At 48.7% G+C, this 19,988-nt stretch overlaps 2 protein-coding genes across 2 annotated transcripts; both read right to left on the reverse strand.

The window, feature by feature from the left end:
* Positions 1–14,216: 14,216 nt before the first annotated feature.
* On the reverse strand, positions 14,217–18,008 carry LOC124297778 (uncharacterized). The gene has a single exon (XM_046749091.1). It carries the CDS (start codon positions 18,006–18,008, stop codon positions 14,217–14,219), a length of 3,792 nt encoding a protein of 1,263 aa, XP_046605047.1.
* A 231-nt stretch (positions 18,009–18,239) lies between these two features.
* On the reverse strand, positions 18,240–19,346 carry LOC124297779 (uncharacterized). Its single transcript, XM_046749092.1, has one exon. The coding sequence runs from the start codon at positions 19,344–19,346 to the stop codon at positions 18,240–18,242; it is 1,107 nt and encodes a 368-aa protein (XP_046605048.1).
* Positions 19,347–19,988: the final 642 nt, after the last annotated feature.

The raw sequence follows: 19,988 nt of genomic DNA on the forward strand, positions 1-19,988 counted from the left end.
TGCTAGATCACTTATATAATTGTTTTATCTCTCCCGAGTCGGAACGACTCTTTTCCTTGGGAGGGATTAGTGTTACAAAGGGTGAAATCACTCGTTTTGCCCCCTTTTTAATGATCTAGTAGTCATCATAGATAAAAAACGTTTATAAACCTCTTATGTCTTTCAAAAGAATAAGGTTGCTGCGTCAACCAACATTATTGTAAAGACAGTCTTGTTTCAGACTTTGAACGAGAAACACATAGTACGCAATTAAAGCTTTTTCACAACATTTTATTCACGCTCTTGATTTTAACTTGATAATTAAACTCGCGAATCCATATTTTATTTCCGTAACGTCAAAGAACGTTACAATATATATATATATATATTGTAACGTGGCAGTTTTACTGCGCGTTCCACACGGCTCCCCGAACTCTAGACGGACCATAGACTTAGGGAGCACGCGGAGTAGACCGCGGCTCATTTCGAAAAAGAGCGCCAGGACAACAGTCACGCATCCGAGACTCTAAGAGGGGACCATCGTCGGTTTAGCGGAGGCTTTTCAGGATTTTTGTTAATTTCTTTTTGGGTGGCGAGTAAATGCGGCTTCGGACAGGGGATCGGCAGCAAGTCAGAACGACGTTACTGGATGGCAATCGCGGTGGATCGCGACGAAAGGAGGGCCTCGCACGAGGCTACGGAGAGAGCGTCAACGGAGAGCTCTGCCGCGAGGGAATCCAAGGCGGACGAGATTCCCGTTGGTGGCCGGCGAGCCGTAGCCCCCCCCCCCCCCCCCCCCCCCCGTCGCCCAACTGACGACAGGTGCCCTCGCGAAGTCATCACCACGCCACTGCCAAGCTACGGGGTACACGAGACTGGTCAGCCAATCAACACCCCGCGACAGCGGAATCCAACGATAGCGATACGCTAGATTGTAAGAATTGCTTAACGAGAACCCCAATGCGAGCGGGAAAATTTTGACTATGGATGGCGCCTATGTTCGGGGCATGTTCGAATTGCGGCTCCGATTAGCAGGACTCGTCACTTGAGTCCTGGCGACAGTTCGCGCCGGTTGCGTAGCGTGAAACTTGAAAAAAAAAAAAAGAAAAGAGACTGTGTGTGAAATGGCTGAGACGGGAGTAGGAGAATTCCTAGTGTGGCTGCGGAGCAGTAAGCGCTTATGATTCTTTGCGGGCATATTTCGAGCGCAAGTTAAATTGGCACACCGATAAACGGTCGGCCCACGTAATCTTAGAGTTAGAGTAGCGCTCGAAATCTGTTTGCCGATCTCCTTGAGGATGACCGTAGCCTGAGTTTTCGCGATAACGCGTAGAGTCAAGGGGATCCCTGTAAAGTCTTGCGTCGAGTCACGGTTTCGCGTGGGGAACAATTTCGGAGTGAAATTGAGTGCGGCCAAATTCCGCTACACAGGGTCTCGTCGAGTCTGGGTGCGAAAAAGCGGTGGTGAACTTTGAGGAAATAGGGACTACGACTGGAGCTCGGATGCGTCATAATACGCTATACACTCGCGCGATTAGAAAAGCTTCATAGAGTGATTAATTTGGTCGCGATTAGCGCGTCGAGGCACGTCTTTTGATTTAGTTTATGAATTATGGTGCATCAGCAAGGTGGCGACTAGCGCCCGTAGAAATAGGATACCAGCTAGATTTAATCAGAATTGCGATTAGCGTGTCGAGTATGATCTAGATTACGTTTGTTTAGCGGTTTATAATTAAGTGACGAGTAGCGTCGTAGTTGAGGCCGATCGCGAGCAGCTCATCGAGTCCGATTGTGTTTTTGGTTTTTGCGAGTTAGGGTTATTATTAAGACGGCGACTAGCGCCCGTAGGCCGTAGAGGTCTCCTAGATTTATTCCTTTTTTTTATTATTTGGTTTGTTTCTCCCTTGCTTATTTCTTTTGGATTAAATTTAAACCTTTGTATTTGGAATCGCGAAGGACGACCTGCGCAGTCGTATGATTATTTTTATTTTTATTTTAATTTTTTTTTTGTAATATCGCTGACGAGAAATATATTATTGTAATTTTATAGTAATTTAGCCACATCACGCGTTGGCTTACTTGTATTGCAATTCTCTCTACCCAAAAATTACCCCTCCCCTCTCCGCGGTACTGAGCTACCGAGCCTATGGTCGCGGTATCTCGCATTACCGATTTCGAGGCGTGTTAATCACGCCAGGCGCCCAACAGATTTCGCGATATTGTTTTAGGTCCAGGGTACATCGTGGAAGCCGATTTATTGTGCACGAGGTAAGTCTCGGTCATTTTCTCCGAGTGACCGAAGAGCGGTAAAAATCCACGTCACAATATATATATATATATATATATATATGGGCTATTCCGCGTCAACCGGATCAGTCATCTCTCAGATAATTTTTTAATTTAGCATGTGGATTGTGTAGGGGGAGTTAGATTTTTGTGCCAAAGCGCGAATCTCATAATGCAAAATTCGATTTTTTATTAACAATAACAAATTAGACTCCCATTTTTTTTAAAAATTCATAACTTTGGCAAAAAATTAGATACAATGTATTTTTTTTTTTCAAATTACGCGGAAAGCTCCATAGAATTTAAAAAAAAATACGAAATGGTAAAAAAAAGTTGTTATCAATTGTTTATTTAACAATTAATTTTTCAAAGATTTTTAAAACAGTGACTGACACGATCAAAAAATTTTTTTAAAATTCTGACATGTTCCTTGAATTGTACTACAATCTGTGAATTAATTCCAGAGGGGTGTTTTTCTTCGTTTTCGAGTTAAAAATCATTAAAGGTGTCGATGCGCATGAAATTGCGGCGCGCCGAGTCTCTACGTAATGGCGGGCGGCCGGTTGCCGTCCACCGCTACCCCGCGGTGGCGTCGCAGCGTTATTTTAGAGTCATTTTCACGATGTAGGACATGATTGAAGAATCTGAAAAAAATACTGTACCTTCACAAGGCCTGCTCTAAGCGATAAGTGAAGTTTCAGGAATGTGTTTTTCACCGTTTTTTTATTACAGAGATTCAAAATAACGGTTACACACCATGAGAGTGCACATAAATGATAATAATTACATAACTTGCTACTCATTTTAAAATAAAAACACATTCTTGAAACTTCACTTATCGCTTTGAGCAGGCCTTGTGAAGGTACAGTATTTTTTTCAGATTCTTCAATCATGTCCTACATCGTGAAAATGACTCTAAAATAACGCTGCGACGCGAAAATAACGGAAAGACACCGAGGCTGCGGAGGGGGTGGCAACGCAGATCCCTGCGGCGCGGGAATCCAAGGCGGACGCGATTCCCGCTGGCGGCCGGCGCGCCGCAGCCTCCCCGCTCGCCCCGCTTACACCCATCCAAGGCAACCGCGAGGTACCAGCTAGCGACGAGGGAGCACCACCCCGCCCAACCCCAGGACTACGTAGAGCTGCGCGGGAGACGACATCGCGATCTAACCTTAAGTTCTGCGCCGCGTAGAGACGACAGGTGCGCGGCAAGTTGCGCAATCCCCAAAATCGATGACCGATCGATTGTTGCGCATTCTTAGGGTGATGACGTCACGAAAAATTAGCGCGACGAGATCGGCGTTGCGACCATCCGAGATCACTCTAGTTCTGGCGAGGGAACAAGGCAGTCGAGTTGTTTTTTTTTTGAGTTAGAGTTTGCAGTAGTTTTGTGCCCGTTAGAGATTGTTTCGTTGCGAGGAGGAGGACTATGAACCGTAACGAGGGTGTAGGGGAGTTCGTACACTGGATGTGGAGCGGTAAGCGCTGCTGATATTCTCGCGATCGAATTTCGAGCGTAATTGAGTAAAGGCTGATCAGATAAAGGATCGCCATTTGGAAGTTTACGTGTCGAAAAGTACTCGAAATTCGTTTGTCGATTCTTTTGCTTGGTGACCGTAGCCTGAGTTGCGCGCAAGGGAGTAGCGTTAATTTCGGGGGATCCAGAAAATCGAGTCGAGCCACGGGTTGAGCCGAGACGTTATTGTCTCGAGGTTGAGTGTGACCGAAGTCCGTTACACGGGGTCATTTCACTTCGTCCGGCCCATCTTCCATTCTCGTGTAGGTCGCGAGCAGTCACGGGGAGCATTCGAATTTGCGACTGCGTCCCGCCGTCGCCGAGGAAGTGAAGCTCGGGTGCGCGCTGATAAGAGTATGCGTTTTTAGAGGAGGATCGCGGGTGTCGCGACGAGCCTCGCCTCAATTTAGTTATTAATTTTTTTTTTTCTTTTTTTGTTTGCATTATCAGTTAGTATTAAGTTGGCGGTCAGCGCCATTTTGTAAAGGACGTTAGCGGGCAGTGCATCGAGTCCGATTTTGTTTTTGGTTTTTATGAAGTAGGGTATTGTTAAGACGGCGACTAGCGCACGTAGGCCGTAGAGGTCTCCTAGAATTATTCACCTTTTTTTTTTTATTTTTTTTTATTTGGTGTGTTTCTCCCTTTCCGATTTCGTTTAGATTAAATTTAACATTGTATTTGGAACCGCGAAGGACGACTTGCGTAGTCGTATTACTATTGCTTTTATCTTTATTTTTATTTCTTTTTGTTTTGTTTTTTTATTTTTTTGTTGAAATATATTATTGTAATTTTATAGTAATTTAGCCACATCACGCGTTGGCTTACTTGTATTGCAATTCTCTCTACCCAAAAATTACCCCTCCCCTCTCCGCGGTACTGAGCTACCGAGCCTATGGTCGCGGTATATCGTATTACCGATTTCGAGGCGTGTTGACCACGCCAGGCGCCCAACAAAATTTCGCGATATTGTTTCAGATCCAGGATACCTCTCGGACGCCAAATTATTGTGCACGCGGTAAGTTCTTGGTCATTTTCTTCGAGTGACCGAGGTGCAGAAAAATCCACGTCACAAATTGGCGCCCAACGTGGGGCCTTCGCGAAATTTCCGCTGAAAATTTCCGAGAAAGAAAGTAGCGTTGCGCGCTTTGGAAATTTCGAATTAGTAACGGATAGCGCTCGCGTAACGAAAACAACAGCGGTCGGAGATTACGGGAGAGAGAGGTCGCGCGACACTTCGGTTAAGCGTGTTGACGTTTGAAGTACAGCGAGACAATTTTGAATACAAAGGATGAGAATAAAATTGGATACAAAGGGTGGCGAATAACACCGAAACTTGCGACTTACCACTCAGGCTAAGATTTGACGAATATACCGGGTGGCGAAAAAGTACCCCGTGTATATTCACACCGTATATTTCTAATACTAGGGATAAGATCGCCTGCTTTTATCGCCAATCTCTTGCTTGTGTCATTTTATTTTCTTTTGTTATTGCTTTTGGATTTCTGCTTCCCTTTTGTTTTTCTTTTGTTTTCTGCGATTTCGAAATATTTTTTTTTGTTTTTGTTTTTTTTAGTGTGTTTCAAAGACGAAGTTCAGAATCGCGGTTGAAAATTTTTTTTTGGTTTTGTTGCTGGTGCGACGACATAATTTTTTTTTTCCCTCTTTCAGCCCGTCTTTTGTTTTTTTTCTGCTCTGTTTTATTTTGTTTACGGTATTTCTTTTGTTGGCGCTTTTATTCGCAATTTTGATATCGCTAAGGTAATAGAGGGGATGACACCAATACGAGGAAACATCTCTCTCACGTTCTGTTGGTGCTGGGGGAAGATAGCGAATTAATTCAACAAGTTTCGCGGAAGTATCCATACTGGGTATCATTGCTTGCACTCAGACTCTACCTACGGCTTTTGTCTTTCGGTGCGAATAGTTTGGTTTTGCGTGCTCTTACTTTCACCACTTCTCCTTTCTTTTAGCGTGCTTTTACTTTCGTCACGGCTTTTCGTTTCGCTGGTGAGATCAACATGGCGGAGGTAACAATTGGCGCGTGGTTGTACGAAATGACTAGCGATGACCTCGAGTTGGCATTAGTGACCGCGAGGGTAAATTCCACCGGTGACCTACTGGTGCGTCGTGACCGGTACGTACGACACCTCTTGCGTGAGCGCGGGGATTTGACGGTCACCTGGGAACCAGCGGACGAGGATGTCTTCGCGGGATTGGCCGAATTAGCGACCATCACGGAACCGGTGCGGGAACAGCCCCGAAGGGCTAGCGATTCGCGGCTGTTAGAGCCCGTGAATATTACCATCGCGACCCGGCTAACCACGGTAGCGACGACGAGTACGGTGGTGAGCGTAGCCGTCGCCTCGGCGGCTATCACCACCTCGGCGGTGTATGGTAGCACCTCGCGACCGACCGCGTACCAGGTTCCGACGCAAATACCCTTCCACTCAATTCCGTTTTCAATGGCTAGCGGAGCCCAGGGGCACTGGGGAGAGGCCTCCCCGATCCAGGGGCACCGACACGGGCTCGAGGAACCCATCGTGGATTCTACCGGGCTAGTGGCGGGGCCACCAGCTTCGCGGGTCGAATTCCGGTCGTTACCGGTCGATCCCGCAACAATTCCTCGTGATATGGCGACCGCTGCCCGGCCGACCTATACCCGGGATTTAAATATCGAATCGCGTACCTGGAAAACAATTCGTGACATCCCGAGGGCCCTGCGCGGGTGGAACCTCAAGTTTTCGGGGATTGGCGAGCAGAGTGTCGAGGATTTCTTGACGCGATTGGAGGAGTGGCGTAGTTTGTCATAGTTGAGCGAGAACGAGGTGTTGATTTCGCTCACGATGATCTTCTCGGGCGTGGCCTTGGAATGGTTGCGTTGCGAACGAGATAGCTGGGTCACGTACGATGACTTTCGCGCGGCATTACGTTTGTGGTTCGGGGACGGGACAGTCGGAAGTCGCGTGGAGGACCAGGCTAGGTCGCGAACTCAGGGACCAGTAGAGTCAGTTACTGAATATCTTTCCTGCGTTCGAGGGTTGTTGAGACGGATGCCGCGTCCGTACACTTTGGAACAGCAAATAGACCTGGCCTTTAAGAACCTGCGTCCCGAAATTCGCGAAGTCCTCCGTCGAAGGAAAATTCGTACGAGGAGCGGAATGATCTATCTCGCCACGGAGCGGGAACGAAACCTCGCGTTATCTCGCGAATACCGCCCCCCGCCCACGCCGAAAGAGTCCTTCATTAGTGAATTAGCGTGCCGGACCAAAACCGCGGCGGCTCGAGGCGAACCTGGATTAGCCGCAATTACCGAAGCAGGGATCGAGCCAACAGTAGCGCAGACGATAGAGAAGCTGCTCGCGGCCCAGGTGAAAGGGCTCGAGGAGAAATTGTTGAAGGCAATGGAGGTGGCGACCCAGAGGGGTAAATCGAGCGGCGCACAGCCAAGTGGCGGAAGCCCGGCTCCAACGAGGCGGACCTCGCCGAAGCGACCCGCGCGAGGATCAAGGAGGGGAGCGGCCCCCTCGGTTAACCAGTCGGCCCCTAGCGTGTCCCGGGCCGAACAATTTCGTGGCGACAAGGTGTGGGACGAGAAGTTGTGTATGAATTGTCATCGTCCCGGTCTCCGATTCAGCCGCTGTCCGGACCCCTTGCGAATATTTTGCTACTATTGCGGATACGACGACGTCTATTCGACGGATTGTCCGCGGTGTTCGGAAAACCAGGGAGGGCAGCCCCGCTAAGTGTCGGCGCGGCGCCCCGAGTGGAAGACACCACGGCCTTGCGTGGCGTCGAGGGGGAAATCGCGACGTGTTTTCCGATGCAGACCATGGAGTTCGGTCAACGCTGGTTTTTGCGGGTGTGTATCGATGGCACATGGGTCAGGGCATTGTTAGACACCGGCTCATCGCGAACATTTCTCGGTACGATCGGACACCAAATTGCGTTAGAGTACGGGCGACCGGTAAAATCACCCAGCTGTTCGAGTGTCGTATTGACGAATGGATCGGTCGAGTCAATCACCGGAGAAGTAGAGCTGCCGATAACGTTGCTGGGTGTCGCGCATAAGTTTTCGTTGCGGATTATCCCCACCTTAGTTGGAGATTGCGTTCTGGGCATGGATTTCGTGCGAAAATTTGGCCTTTCGATCGACGGCGCGCGCGAATCATGGAGAATCGCGAATCTTCCGAAATACGAGGGAAAATTTGAGGAGGGTCGCCCGATCCCCGTTACCGAGGTGTCAAGTTGTAGCAGTATCGTAGAGCTAGGGGATACCGAGAATCGCGAATTACAGGAATTCTTAGCGAAGGAATTACCGAAAGTCTCGGGAGACTTGGGTCTCACTCATCTCGCGGAGCACGAAATAGACGTGCAGGGAAGCGCCCCGATCAAGCAGCGGTACTATCTCGTATCCCCGAAAGTGGAGGAGGCTATTAACGAGGAGGTAGACCGTATGCTCGCGGATGGAGTGATCGAACCCTCCCAAAGTTCGTGGTCGACGCCAATCGTGATGGTCAAGAAGCCAAACGGAAAATATCGGTTCTGTTTAGATTTTAGAAAAGTAAATAGCGTTTCGAAGAAGGATGCGCACCCGATCCCGTTTATGAACGGTATATTGGATAAATTGCGGTCGGCCAAGTACATCTCGACTATAGACTTGAGTCAAGCTTACCACCAGATTCCCTTGACACGCGAGAGTCGCGAAATAACGGCGTTTACGGTCCCAGGTCGCGGATTATTCCAGTTTGTGCGGATGCCATACGGGCTTACCGGAGCCCCGGCCACCTTTCAGCGGTTAATAGACAAATTAATTACTCCCGAGATGGAGCCGCATGCCTTCGCGTATCTCGACGACATTATTGTAGTGACCACCGATTTTCGTTCGCACTTAAAATGGCTGTCTCGCGTGATCGAGCGGATAATGTTGGCCGGGCTTACCATCAACCCGGAAAAGTGTGAGTTTTGTCGTAGCGAAGTCCGGTATCTCGGGTTCAAGGTGAACCAGGACGGCCTACAAGTCGATGCCGACAAAGTGGAACCTATTCTAGCGTATCCCGCACCGAAAAACCTACGGCAATTGCGGCGATTTTTGGGTATGGCGTCGTGGTATCGAAAATTCATCCCCGAGTTCGCGAGTGTGGCGGAACCCCTTACCCGGCTATTGCGTAAGGATAAGAGATGGGACTGGGGTAGCGAACAGGAAACCGCGTTCAAACGCATAAAAGCCGCGTTAACGTCGGCTCCGGTTTTAACGTGTCCCGATTTTGAGCACGAGTTCGTAGTACAGACCGATGCAAGTAGCTTTGGCATTGGCGCAGTCTTAACACAGACTATTGGCGGTATTGAGCGTGTGATCGCGTACGCGAGCCGGACAATGTCGGATGCGGAACGGAAGTATTCCACAACCGAACAGGAATGTCTCGCGGTGATTTGGGCCGTCAAGAAGTTTAGAGCATACCTAGAAGGATATCACTCCACGGTGATAACCGACCACGCGAGCCTAAAATGGTTGCGGGAATTGCGGAATCCGACGGGTCGGTCAGCTAGGTGGGCGCTCGACTTACTCGAGTATGATTGCGAAATTAAACACCGAAAGGGGGCGATGCACCATGTGCCCGATGCACTATCGCGGATGTACGAGGGCGAAGACGAGGGGACGGAGCAGCTAGCCGCCCTCGACGTGGTTGGGGACGGGAGACCAGGGACGGAGCGTAAGGCCGTCTGGGATGTCGTCGTCGACCCCTGGTACCAGCATCGCGTAAAGGACGTCCTGGACTACCCACACAAGTTCCGAACTTGGTCGGTGGTCGAGGGGCGTCTATACCATCTTCGGGCGGACCCCTTAGTCGAGCCAATACTAGCGGACTTGGCGCCGTGGAAATTGGTGCTCCCGAGGGAGCAGCGATCGCGGATTTTTACGGAAGTCCACGAGGACCCCCAGGCAGGGCACCTTGGCGTCGAGAAGACCTACGCGCGAGCGAGGGCCGACTACTACTGGCCCGGGATGTATCGCGATATAGTTTTGATGGTCCGAGCGTGCGAGCGTTGCCAGGAGTGCAAGGTACAACAGGTGCCACCAGCGGGCCTTATGGGTCGACGGGTTGTCGACACGCCCTGGACTGTGGTTGCGGCGGACGTCATGGGTCCCTTTCCCCGAAGACGCGCCGGGTTCGAGTATTTGTTGGTTTTCGAAGATCTATTTACCCGGTGGGTGGAGGTAGCGCCGTTGCGGAAATCAAACGCGAAAAACATTCGTGCCGCGCTGGAAGATCTCGTGCTGTCCCGATGGGGTACCCCGGAGGTGCTCCTGACGGATAACGGCACGGAATTCGCGAATAAGGCCGTCGACGAACTGTGCGCTGCGTACCATATTACCCACGCAAAAGTACCGCCGTACCACGCGCAAGCTAACCCCGTGGAGAGGGTGAATCGCGTATTAAAAACCATGATCGTGGCCTACATCGAGGCAGATCACCGGGATTGGGATGTGCACCTTCACGAATTTCGGTTTGCGTATAATACCGCTGTGCATAGCTCACTAAGAGTCAGTCCCGCGTTTTTAAACTTGGGTCGCGATCCCAAACCACGGATGCAGTTGCGACGACTCGTGGAAGGTCCCGCGGAAATCCCCGTTGCCCGTCCCGAAGTATGGGGGGACCGAATGGCGAAATTAGGTGAGCTGCGTGACTTAGTGACTAGACATCTCGAGGAAGCCCACGAGCGACAGGCATGCTATTATAACCAAGGGCACCGGGATATCCGTTTCGAAGTAGGGGAGTGGGTATGGAAGCGAAACCGAGTTCTGTCCTCGGCTACGCAACAGGTCGCTGCGAAGCTAGCCCCCAAGTTTGCCGGTCCCTTTCGCGTTGCGCAGGTAATCTCGCCCGTCGTCTACGAATTAGAGGATAGCGAAGGAGGGAGTCGCGGTCGACACCACATCAAGGATTTGAAGCGGTACGTGGAGTCTGAGGCAAGTGCGCATAGAAACGGGGAGGAACCGTGAGGGGGAATTAGGCTTCTCGGGGAGAGGAAAGGGGTAACAGACGATAACCACGATCCTGACTGACTCTTCCCCTTAGTTGGCGGAGGGATCGCGAGGACGGAAGACGACGTCAGGGCAATTAGGGACCTTCTAGTCCTAGCGAAGGTCCCTCTCCCCCCGGCGACCATCAGCTGGGGGAGAGCAGCCCCAGCGGGCCCCGAGTGGCAAGAGCAGCTGCCAGCGGGCGGCTGCTGGAATTGCTGGTGGAGGTACCATTCGTACCATGACTGCCCTCGGGTACTCGGGCTATTCTGCCGACGGTGCGGATGGCCCGGGTACCCGAAGACGAGGTGCCCCGCCTGCCACGACCAGGCGAGCCGCCCCAGTAGGGGGGGGGGGTTCGCGAGGGGACCGGGCCAGCGGCCAGCCTTCCCCCCTTGATGGCGAGGGAGATTTCCCCCCCCCCCCCGGGGTATTCATCCAGGACAGCCCCAACTCCCCAGATGGCGAGGGAAGCCGCCCCACATACCCCCGTTGCGAGGGAAGTCGTCCCCAAACCCCAAGTCGCGAGAGGATCCTTCCAGGACCCCCCCGTTGCGAGGGGCGAAGAGGACATAAGCAGGGAGGTCGAGATGCTCCGCCGGCGGATCGTGGCATCCGCAACCGGCCGGGGCCGGGATCGAGGCCGGCCGGGGCGGCGCGGCTAGGCCAACAACCACCAGATTTTTTTTTTTTCTTATAGTCTTTCTTTCTTTTTTTTTTATTATAATAAATGCTTAACCTCGACAATAAATGGCGTCCGCTTTCTTTCGTAGATCCCAGGTGGCGGGTTTTGAGAAAAATTCCAGGTCCAGTGGCGAAGCAGAAAGCTCCCCTAGACAACTATGGCGTGAGGAAGGGGATCAGTTGAGTTCGCGAAGAATCCCAGAGGACACGGGAGTGGGCATCTGGCCACACGGGAGAAAATTTTTTTTTGTTTTGTTTTTTTTTGTTGTTTTATCGTCCTCTTGGGAGGGGATTCTCAGTGAGTACCGCGCAATAGCGTGTGAGTACTTCGAGCTTGCGGTCACCTCGCGAAGTTCGGCTCGCGGGATGCAGCGCTGGCGCTCTGGCACCTCACGATCCGTCTAGGGGGGGGGGGGGGGGGGGGAGTTGTAACGTGGCAGTTCGGTTAGGCCTGCCCGTTACAAGAGACTCCCTGAACCCTGGGCGAGATCCCGGAATCAGGGCCTAGAAAATCGAGTCGCGGAATAATCTTAGAGAGCGCCAGAACTGGAGTCACGCACCCGAGCTTCGACAGGGACGAAATAGAGCATTGCGACCCAGATATTTCAGGCTTTTGTTTTAATTTTTTTTCTCGAGTGTACCGGCTACCCTCCAGCGACCAACTCCGACGCCGAACATCTTTCGAGGCAAGGCGAAACCACGGCGATCTCGCGGGAAGGACACCGAGGCTGCGGAGGGGGAGGCAACGCAGATCCCTGCAGCGCGGGAATCTAAGGTGGATGCGATTCCCGCTGGCGGCCGGCGCGCCGCAGCCTCTTCCCCTTTACCCCGCCAACAATTGACCAGCGAACTTGCGACGGACCGACTAGCGACGAGGGAGCACCACGCTCACCGCCAAGACGTCATGGAGCTGCGCGGAGGACGAGATTGCGACCTAGCTCTGAGTTCTGCGCAGCGATGCTATCGAAGGTGCGCGTCGAGTTGCGCGATCGACGAAATCGATGACGGATCGATTATTGCGTATTCTTGGGGGTATGACGTCACGTGTGGGAGGGCGTATCGAGATCCGTGTTGCGGCAGGTGGTAGGTTTTTGAAACCACTCTAGTTCTGGCGGTCGTGATTAGTAGTCACGTTTTGGGGGGAGTTTCGCGAAGCAATGGCGTCGCCCAAAAATCGTGAAGGGAATGGAAAGGGGGTCGCCAGGATGTAGAAGGTAAGCGCTGCTTCTATTCCCGCGATTGAATTTCGAGCATAATTGCGGAAAGGCTTGCCGAGTAACGGATAGCCGTTTTGGATTTGCGTTATAGAAAAGTACTCGAAATTCTTTTGCCGATTTTCTTGCTTGATGACCGTAGCCTGAGTACGCGGGTTAGAATAAAGTAAATTTTGAGTTTCTGAAAAAGTTGAGTAGAGTCACGGGTTTTAGTTCAATCTTTCTCGTTAGTGAAACCAAGTATAGCCGAATTTCGCCGTACCGGCTTGAGCCGCGTTATCGTTTTCTTTTTGTGTCACCTCTCGAGTAGGTCGGGAAGCACCGAATTGGAGTGCTCGGATTAGCGGGTGACGTTTTGGAGGATTGTGAAAAGAATTACGTTCGGATGCGTTGCGATTGCGTATAGTTTAGGTTACGTTTAGTTGCGCCTGCATTGAGTTCCGTACCCGTTATTTAAGATAATGTAGTTTGAGTTGTGTTACTTTGAGCTTGTGTTTAGTTGAAGTTAAATATAGTGGTGCTTGCACTTAGTTAAGTTTACGTTTAGTTAAGATAGTTTTTAGTCGAGGTTAGGTGATGTATAGTTGAAATTGCCGTTGCGTTGCGCAGCAGTTGAGACGAGAAGTTTGTTTTGTCGGAAATTGACCACCAGGATTAATTCCCGTACTTCCCTTTCATCTTGAAATTAATACTTATAACAATTATTGATATGGGCATGGTTAGGTATTTTAAATAAATCCACTCGGTTTGGGGGTCAATCAAAGATGGTTTATTACCCCAGAGGAGGAAAACCTCAGCAGGAACTGAGTAAAAACCTCCTCGAAATCGTGTACAATGTATGTGAATGAATGTTAGATTTATGAGTGGATGTGTGCACTGGATTTATCTAGAGAGAGAATTGTGACGCTTCGAGTGAAGACACAATAGGGGTGAGCTCAACCGCCTTACAAGATGCTAGCGTGGAAGCTAGTTACACGATAATTATCAAGGCGATAATTAATTCCCCAGTGGGAATACAAGAGAGAGATGGAACGGCCGAGAGGCGCTCCTTTAATGGCCGAGAGGCGCTATGTCATGGAGTGACGACGAGTGTCGACCCTCTTATGCCGCAGTGGCGTTGTCTCAGTTATGTATCAACACAACCATCGTGACAAATACTACTTAGCGTCAGTTCGAATCAGAGATTCGAATTGTAGGCTCACCAAATTGGAGAGGAGCCTGAGTGCTGTCTGGCTCACGCATATCAAGCAACTAGTCGTGCCAGCACGTGTTGACCCGGCGTTTCTCCGACTTACCGTACTGCGCATGTCAGGTAGCCATTGTTTTCGAGTTCTCCACAGATTTGAAGGTGTGTGTCACACGTAATCACATACGCGTATCCCAATACAAGTAACTCTTCCGTGTAGGCACGATACACACTCCCCCCGTTGCGAATGAGTGAGCAATGTAATGTGTGATCATGGTATTGTACGATTTAATGTGAGATACAGTTTATCAAATTCACAGATATTTGTCAAGAATTAATTGGTAAAGGACACAACAAAGTGACGTTTCGTTTGAACAACCCTTGTGCTGTTCTGACAGTGGCGACTCGTGCCACTCCATCATCCCCTGGATGGATTTCGACCACCACCCCCAATTGCCACCGCATACATGGTTGGTTTTTGTCCATGAGTAGTACTATCTGGTTGGTTGTGAGTTCACCCTGGGAAGAATGCCATTTCTGGCGGATTTGGAGCTCGTGGAGATACTCCAAGTACCAGCGCTTCCAAAAGTCCTGTCTGGCCTTGGTAATGAATTGCCACGCGCTGAGTCGGTTATCTGGGACATCAGAAAAATCATCTTCAGGTAGCATGGTGAGAGGACGCCCTATTAAGATATGGGCAGGTGTCAGAGCAATAGGATCGTTAGGATCACTAGATAATGAGCATAGAGGTCGAGAATTAAGTATGGATTCAATTTGTATGGCTAAGGAATTTAATTTCTCAAAGGTAAGAAGTTGTTCTTTCACCACTCGTTTGAAGTGATGCTTAAATGACTTCACAGCCGCTTCCCAAATGCCCCCAAAGTGAGGGGAAAGTGGAGGGTTGAAGTGCCAAGTAATGTTTTTCCTCACAGCATACTCGTTTACTTGGTCATGATGCGATTGGGAGGTGAATAAGGAGTAAAGTTCTCGTAGTTGGTTATTCGCGCCCACAAAATTGGTACCGTTGTCCGAATGAACATGAGACGGGACACCTTGACGTCCAATGAACCGTCCGAAGGCACCCAGGAACCCGTCGGTGGTCAGATCGCTTACGATTTCGAGATGTACGGCCTTTGTCGCCATGCAAACGAATACACACCCGTATGACTTGATCTTGGTTCGATTTCTGAATTTTCGTTCTTTGATGAATAAGGGTCCGAAACAATCTACACCCGCATGTGAGAATGCGGCTGAATCCGTGACTCGTGCACTGGGCAGGTCTGCCATCTTTCCGTGCAGTAACACGGGACGATGTCGAACACATTCGACACATCGTCGGACAATTCGTCGTACTTGCCCCTTTCCATCTAGCAGCCAGAATCGGTGTCGAAGATTTGAGAGTGTGCTCTGGATACCGGAATGGAATGCATTCTTATGAGTTTCACGAATGATTAGATCAGTGACATGACGATGAGAAGGCAACAGAATCGGGTATTTTTTGGTGAAAGAGATAGGTGCGTGTTTCAGACGTCCGCCAACTCGAAGCAGACCCTGTTGGTCTAGAAATGGATTGAGACATCGAAGTCGTAGGTTTTTCGTCTCGCCAGTTTCCTTGATCTGTTCAATTTCGTCGTGGAATTGTTCATTTTGAATCAGAGTTAGGATTCTCAGTTTAGTCAACGCTCTCTCCTCGACGCTCAAGAGTTTGTGTTTAAATTCACTGGAGTTGCGCATGCGCAGACAATAAGCGAGAGAATTCACGAGAGTTGAGTAAGAAGAAAAACGTTGAAAGATATCCGAGGTGGTGGATGACAAACAGGTGTTTTTCCTAACACCGGGAAGTTCCGATAGGGTCAATTGAATGGGAGTGGGCCACTTATCATGGTTTTGTGTGAGCCATGAAGGGCCCTCGAACCACATTTGATTGGTCAGGAACTCAGAGGGTAGTTGACCTCTGGATAAGCAATCAGCCGGATTGTCCTTGGTACGGACATGTCTCCATTCGATTTTGTTTCCAAGAGACTGGATTTCTGTGACGCGATTGGCTTCAAAGACCTTGAGAGACTCGGGCGATCTTTTGAGCCATTGGAGGACAATAGTAGAGTCAGACCAGAAGATAGTTTGCGATATGGGGAAATCAAAGGCCGGTAGTGCGTCTCGATACAAGCGTGAGAGTAGCTGTGCACCACACAGTTCTAGCTTCGGAATAGTCATATCCTTGATTGGGGCGACTCTCGTTTTTGAGCACGCCAACCGGACAATCATTTGTCCCTGTTGGTCCGTTGATCTTACATATAGACAAGCACCATAGCCAACCTGGCTTGCGTCACAGAAGCCGTGTAGCTCAATCTCAGTTGGATCAGGAAGTATGAGATTGCGCTCGATAGAAAAGTCCCTGATGGATGGTAGCTGTTCCCCGAATTTGAGCCAGCGAGTGTGCAGTTCTTGTGGCACTGCCTCGTCCCAATGGACCTTAGATTTCCAACACTGTTGGATGATGGTTTTTGCAGCTAGTACCACCGGACCCAGCAGACCAATGGGATCGAAGATTTTCGCGATATCGGAGAGAATTGTTCGTTTAGTTATTTTTCGAGAGGCATCGATCGGACTGACAGTGTAGATGAAGCTATCGGTGAGTGAATTCCACGCAATGCCAAGAGTTTTTGAGATTGGATCGTTATTGATTGCACCATCCAAGTCCAGGGTTCTTTCGTCAAGGTTGTCAAGGGCATGTTGATGATTGGACGCCCATTGTCTAAGCTCGAAACCTCCCCTTCTTACGAGTTGAATGATCTCATCACGCAATTGGAGAATTTCAGTCAGGGAGTTGGCTCCAGTTAAGAGATTGTCGACATAAAAGTCTGGTTTCAAAACTTGAGAAGCCTTCGGAAAATTGTGAGCATCATCGTCAGCAAGTCGATTCACTGTACGTGTCGCTAGAAATGGTGCAGCAGAGACACCGAAGGTAACTCGACGGAGTTCGTAAGTGCTGATAGTGTTGTTATGATAGTAGAGGATTCGTTGGAATTTGTGATGGTCATAGTGAACACATATTTGGCGATACATCTGCGCAATATCTGAGGTCATAGCATAGACGTAAACACGGAAACGTAGGAGAATAGTGAAGAGATTGTCTTGGATAGTGGGTCCGGTCAACAAGACGTCGTTCAGGGAGATACCCTTCTCGGATTTGGCAGAAGCGTCAAACACGACGCGCACCTTGGTAGTGGTGCTGGAAGCCTTAATCACTGGATGGTGAGGCATGTAATACCCGGGTTCATGGTCATCTAGGACTTGCACCATGTGACCAAGGTCAATATATTCCTGCATGACCTTGTAGTATTCAGCCTTGAGCTGCGCGTCAGCATTTAGCCTTCTTTGCAAGGACAGAAATCGTCGATAAGCTTGATTCTTCGAGTTTCCAAAATCTACGTCTTCAATGCGGAAAGGCAGTTGGACAACGTAACGTCCTTCTGCGTTACGAGTCGTGTATTGTTGGTAATGTTGTTCACATAGGGAATTGTCTAGGGATCTGGAACCCCTTGGGCCCGCGTCTTCAATCGTCCAGAACCTAGTTAATTGACTCGACAAATCTGTCAGTTGACAGGATACAGGTTGCAAGTTATTGTCGTCGTTAATTCCCCCAGCAACGACCCAGCCTAGTTGTGTTTTTTGTATGATTAGGTCGCAATCGTTTCGTGAAAGGTTGATTTGTCCAATGGACAGGAGAGATAGAGTGATTCCCGATCCAATGAGGACGTCTACTGTTTGTGGTATGTGAAATTGAGGATCAGCCAATTTAATGTTTTTAGGTAAGTGAATTTTGTCGCGCGGGAAGGTCTCACTTGGACTTATGTCCGCGATTTGGTTAACTGTTAAGAATGTGATTGGTCTTTTGAATTTATTATCGAGAGATTTACAAGTTACTTGAATAAGGTGTTTAGAGAAAGTTTGCATTCCATTAACTGCCCCGATGGGAAGTGAGCAAGTCTGCATTGGAAGTTTTAATTTCAGTGTTAGATTTTCTGTAATGAAATTGGCTGTTGCACAAGTGTCAAGTAAAGCACGAGCTTGTATGAATTTACCAGATGAGTCGCGCAGCTGTATGAGCGCGCTCATCATGAGTTGGAATCGCGGTGTTCGTAAGATCGTTGCGAGAGTGTGTGCGGCTAGTCAGGTTGTCGCGCTCTTGTCGGCGGCTGCAGTAGCAGGTGTTTGGATTCCTTGTGTATTGGTACCAGTGTGTTCATTAATTGTGTTTCGTGGATAATGTAACATGGTGTGATGGAATTTGTTACAGGTCTTGCATCTAATAGAGGTACAGGCCCCCTTGTGGTTCCGCATGCAGTTTTAGCAGAGTCGAGCTGATTTGACGAATTTAACTCGTTGATCAACTGTCAGTGTGTTAAAGTGAGGACATTTGTAAAGAGGATGAGAACCCTTGCAATGAGCACAGGTGCTAGAGATTGATGTTACAAGTGCTCGTGTTGTGTGTTCGGTCCTTTGGTATTTGCGAGGGTTGCCAGTTTGATCACATCGTCGTTTGAATGAGTTAGTGTGTGATTCTGGTTTGCGTGAGCTAAGCCGGAAGGCTGTTTTTGTCACGAATTTACTAAAGAGTTCAAAGGTTGGAAGAATATTGTCATCGTCAAAGGTCTCCTCCCATTTATCTCTAATTTCTATTGGTAATTTAAGTTCAAGTATGCGCACCACAATTGCCTCGGTCGGTTTTGCCTTTAATGTATCTAAACAATTCAAGTGTTGGCGAGCTTCGTCTATGAGTTTAGTAAGATTTTCATTGGTCGGATTAGATATGGGATTGAGATGCAAGAGAGCATCGTAATGTTTATATGCCAGCGGACGTTCCTTCTGATAAGTGTCAGTTAAAAGAGCCCAAGCCCTTTGATAGTTTTCTGCGCTTGCATCGAAAAGTGAGAGTTTGTGTGATGCTGTGCCGTGCAATGCTCCGCGGAGGTATATGAATTTGTCAATATCTTCAACGTCTTCACGGTTTTCCATCATAGTCTGGAACTTGTTTTTAAAAGAAAGCCAATTTTCAAAATTCCCGTCAAACTTGGGTATTTCAGTCGTGGGGAGTTTAGCACGACGGTGTGTATCAGTCGTTGTGTTATTATTGGTTGAGTTATTGAGTGTACCCTTGTTGAGCAAGTCTTCAGCCGCGGCTCTTGCTTGATTGGCATGTAATAATTTACTGGAGAGTTCGTAATAATTTGTGCGTAATTCTTCGGCGAGAACTACCTCTGGGTCCTCGGGCCTTGTCATTTCAAGTTTGTCGGCAAGTTTGTCATAGATTTTAAACCATTCTGCCAATTTATTAAAGCGCAAATTTGTTACTGTATGATTAGCTGTTTCGTCTTCGAATTCCCTTCGGATTGTTTCTATTTTCTTAGCAAGTGTCTCGCGTTTTGTGCTCAAGGGAATGTTTTTGGCGTCCATTTTGAGATAGTTTTATATAGTAATAATATAATGTGAGAATCACTGATGTGATTTGGGAGAAAAATTAAATATTTAGAATTTGATTAACAAATAACGAAATGAACAATTGCACACGCGGTGACAATTATTGCACAGGTTAAATAAATGAATGTATGATCGAATAATATTATTTCCTGTTAATAGTAAGTTAATGTTGGAACTTATCTCTTGTCTTATTGCGTCCCACGATGCTGGTGGCAGGCGGTGGCGTCGTATTGCAGTTGACCTTCGATCTGTTGTAGATTCACTTGACACTCGTAAACCAGGGGTCGTGGGTTCAGACCTCACAGGAGACACCAAATGTTTTGTCGGAAATTGACCACCAGGATTAATTCCCGTACTTCCCTTTCATCTTGAAATTAATGCTTATAACAATTATTGATATGGGCATGGTTAGGTATTTTAAATAAATCCACTCGGTTTGGGGGTCAATCAAAGATGGTTTATTACCCCAGAGGAGGAAAACCTCAGCAGGAACTGAGTAAAAACCTCCTCGAAATCGTGTACAATGTATGTGAATGAATGTTAGATTTATGAGTGGATGTGTGCACTGGATTTATCTAGAGAGAGAATTGTGACGCTTCGAGTGAAGACACAATAGGG

The sequence above is a fragment of the Neodiprion virginianus genome, chromosome 2, assembly GCF_021901495.1.
Source record: "Neodiprion virginianus isolate iyNeoVirg1 chromosome 2, iyNeoVirg1.1, whole genome shotgun sequence".
Lineage (NCBI taxonomy): Eukaryota > Metazoa > Arthropoda > Insecta > Hymenoptera > Diprionidae > Neodiprion > Neodiprion virginianus.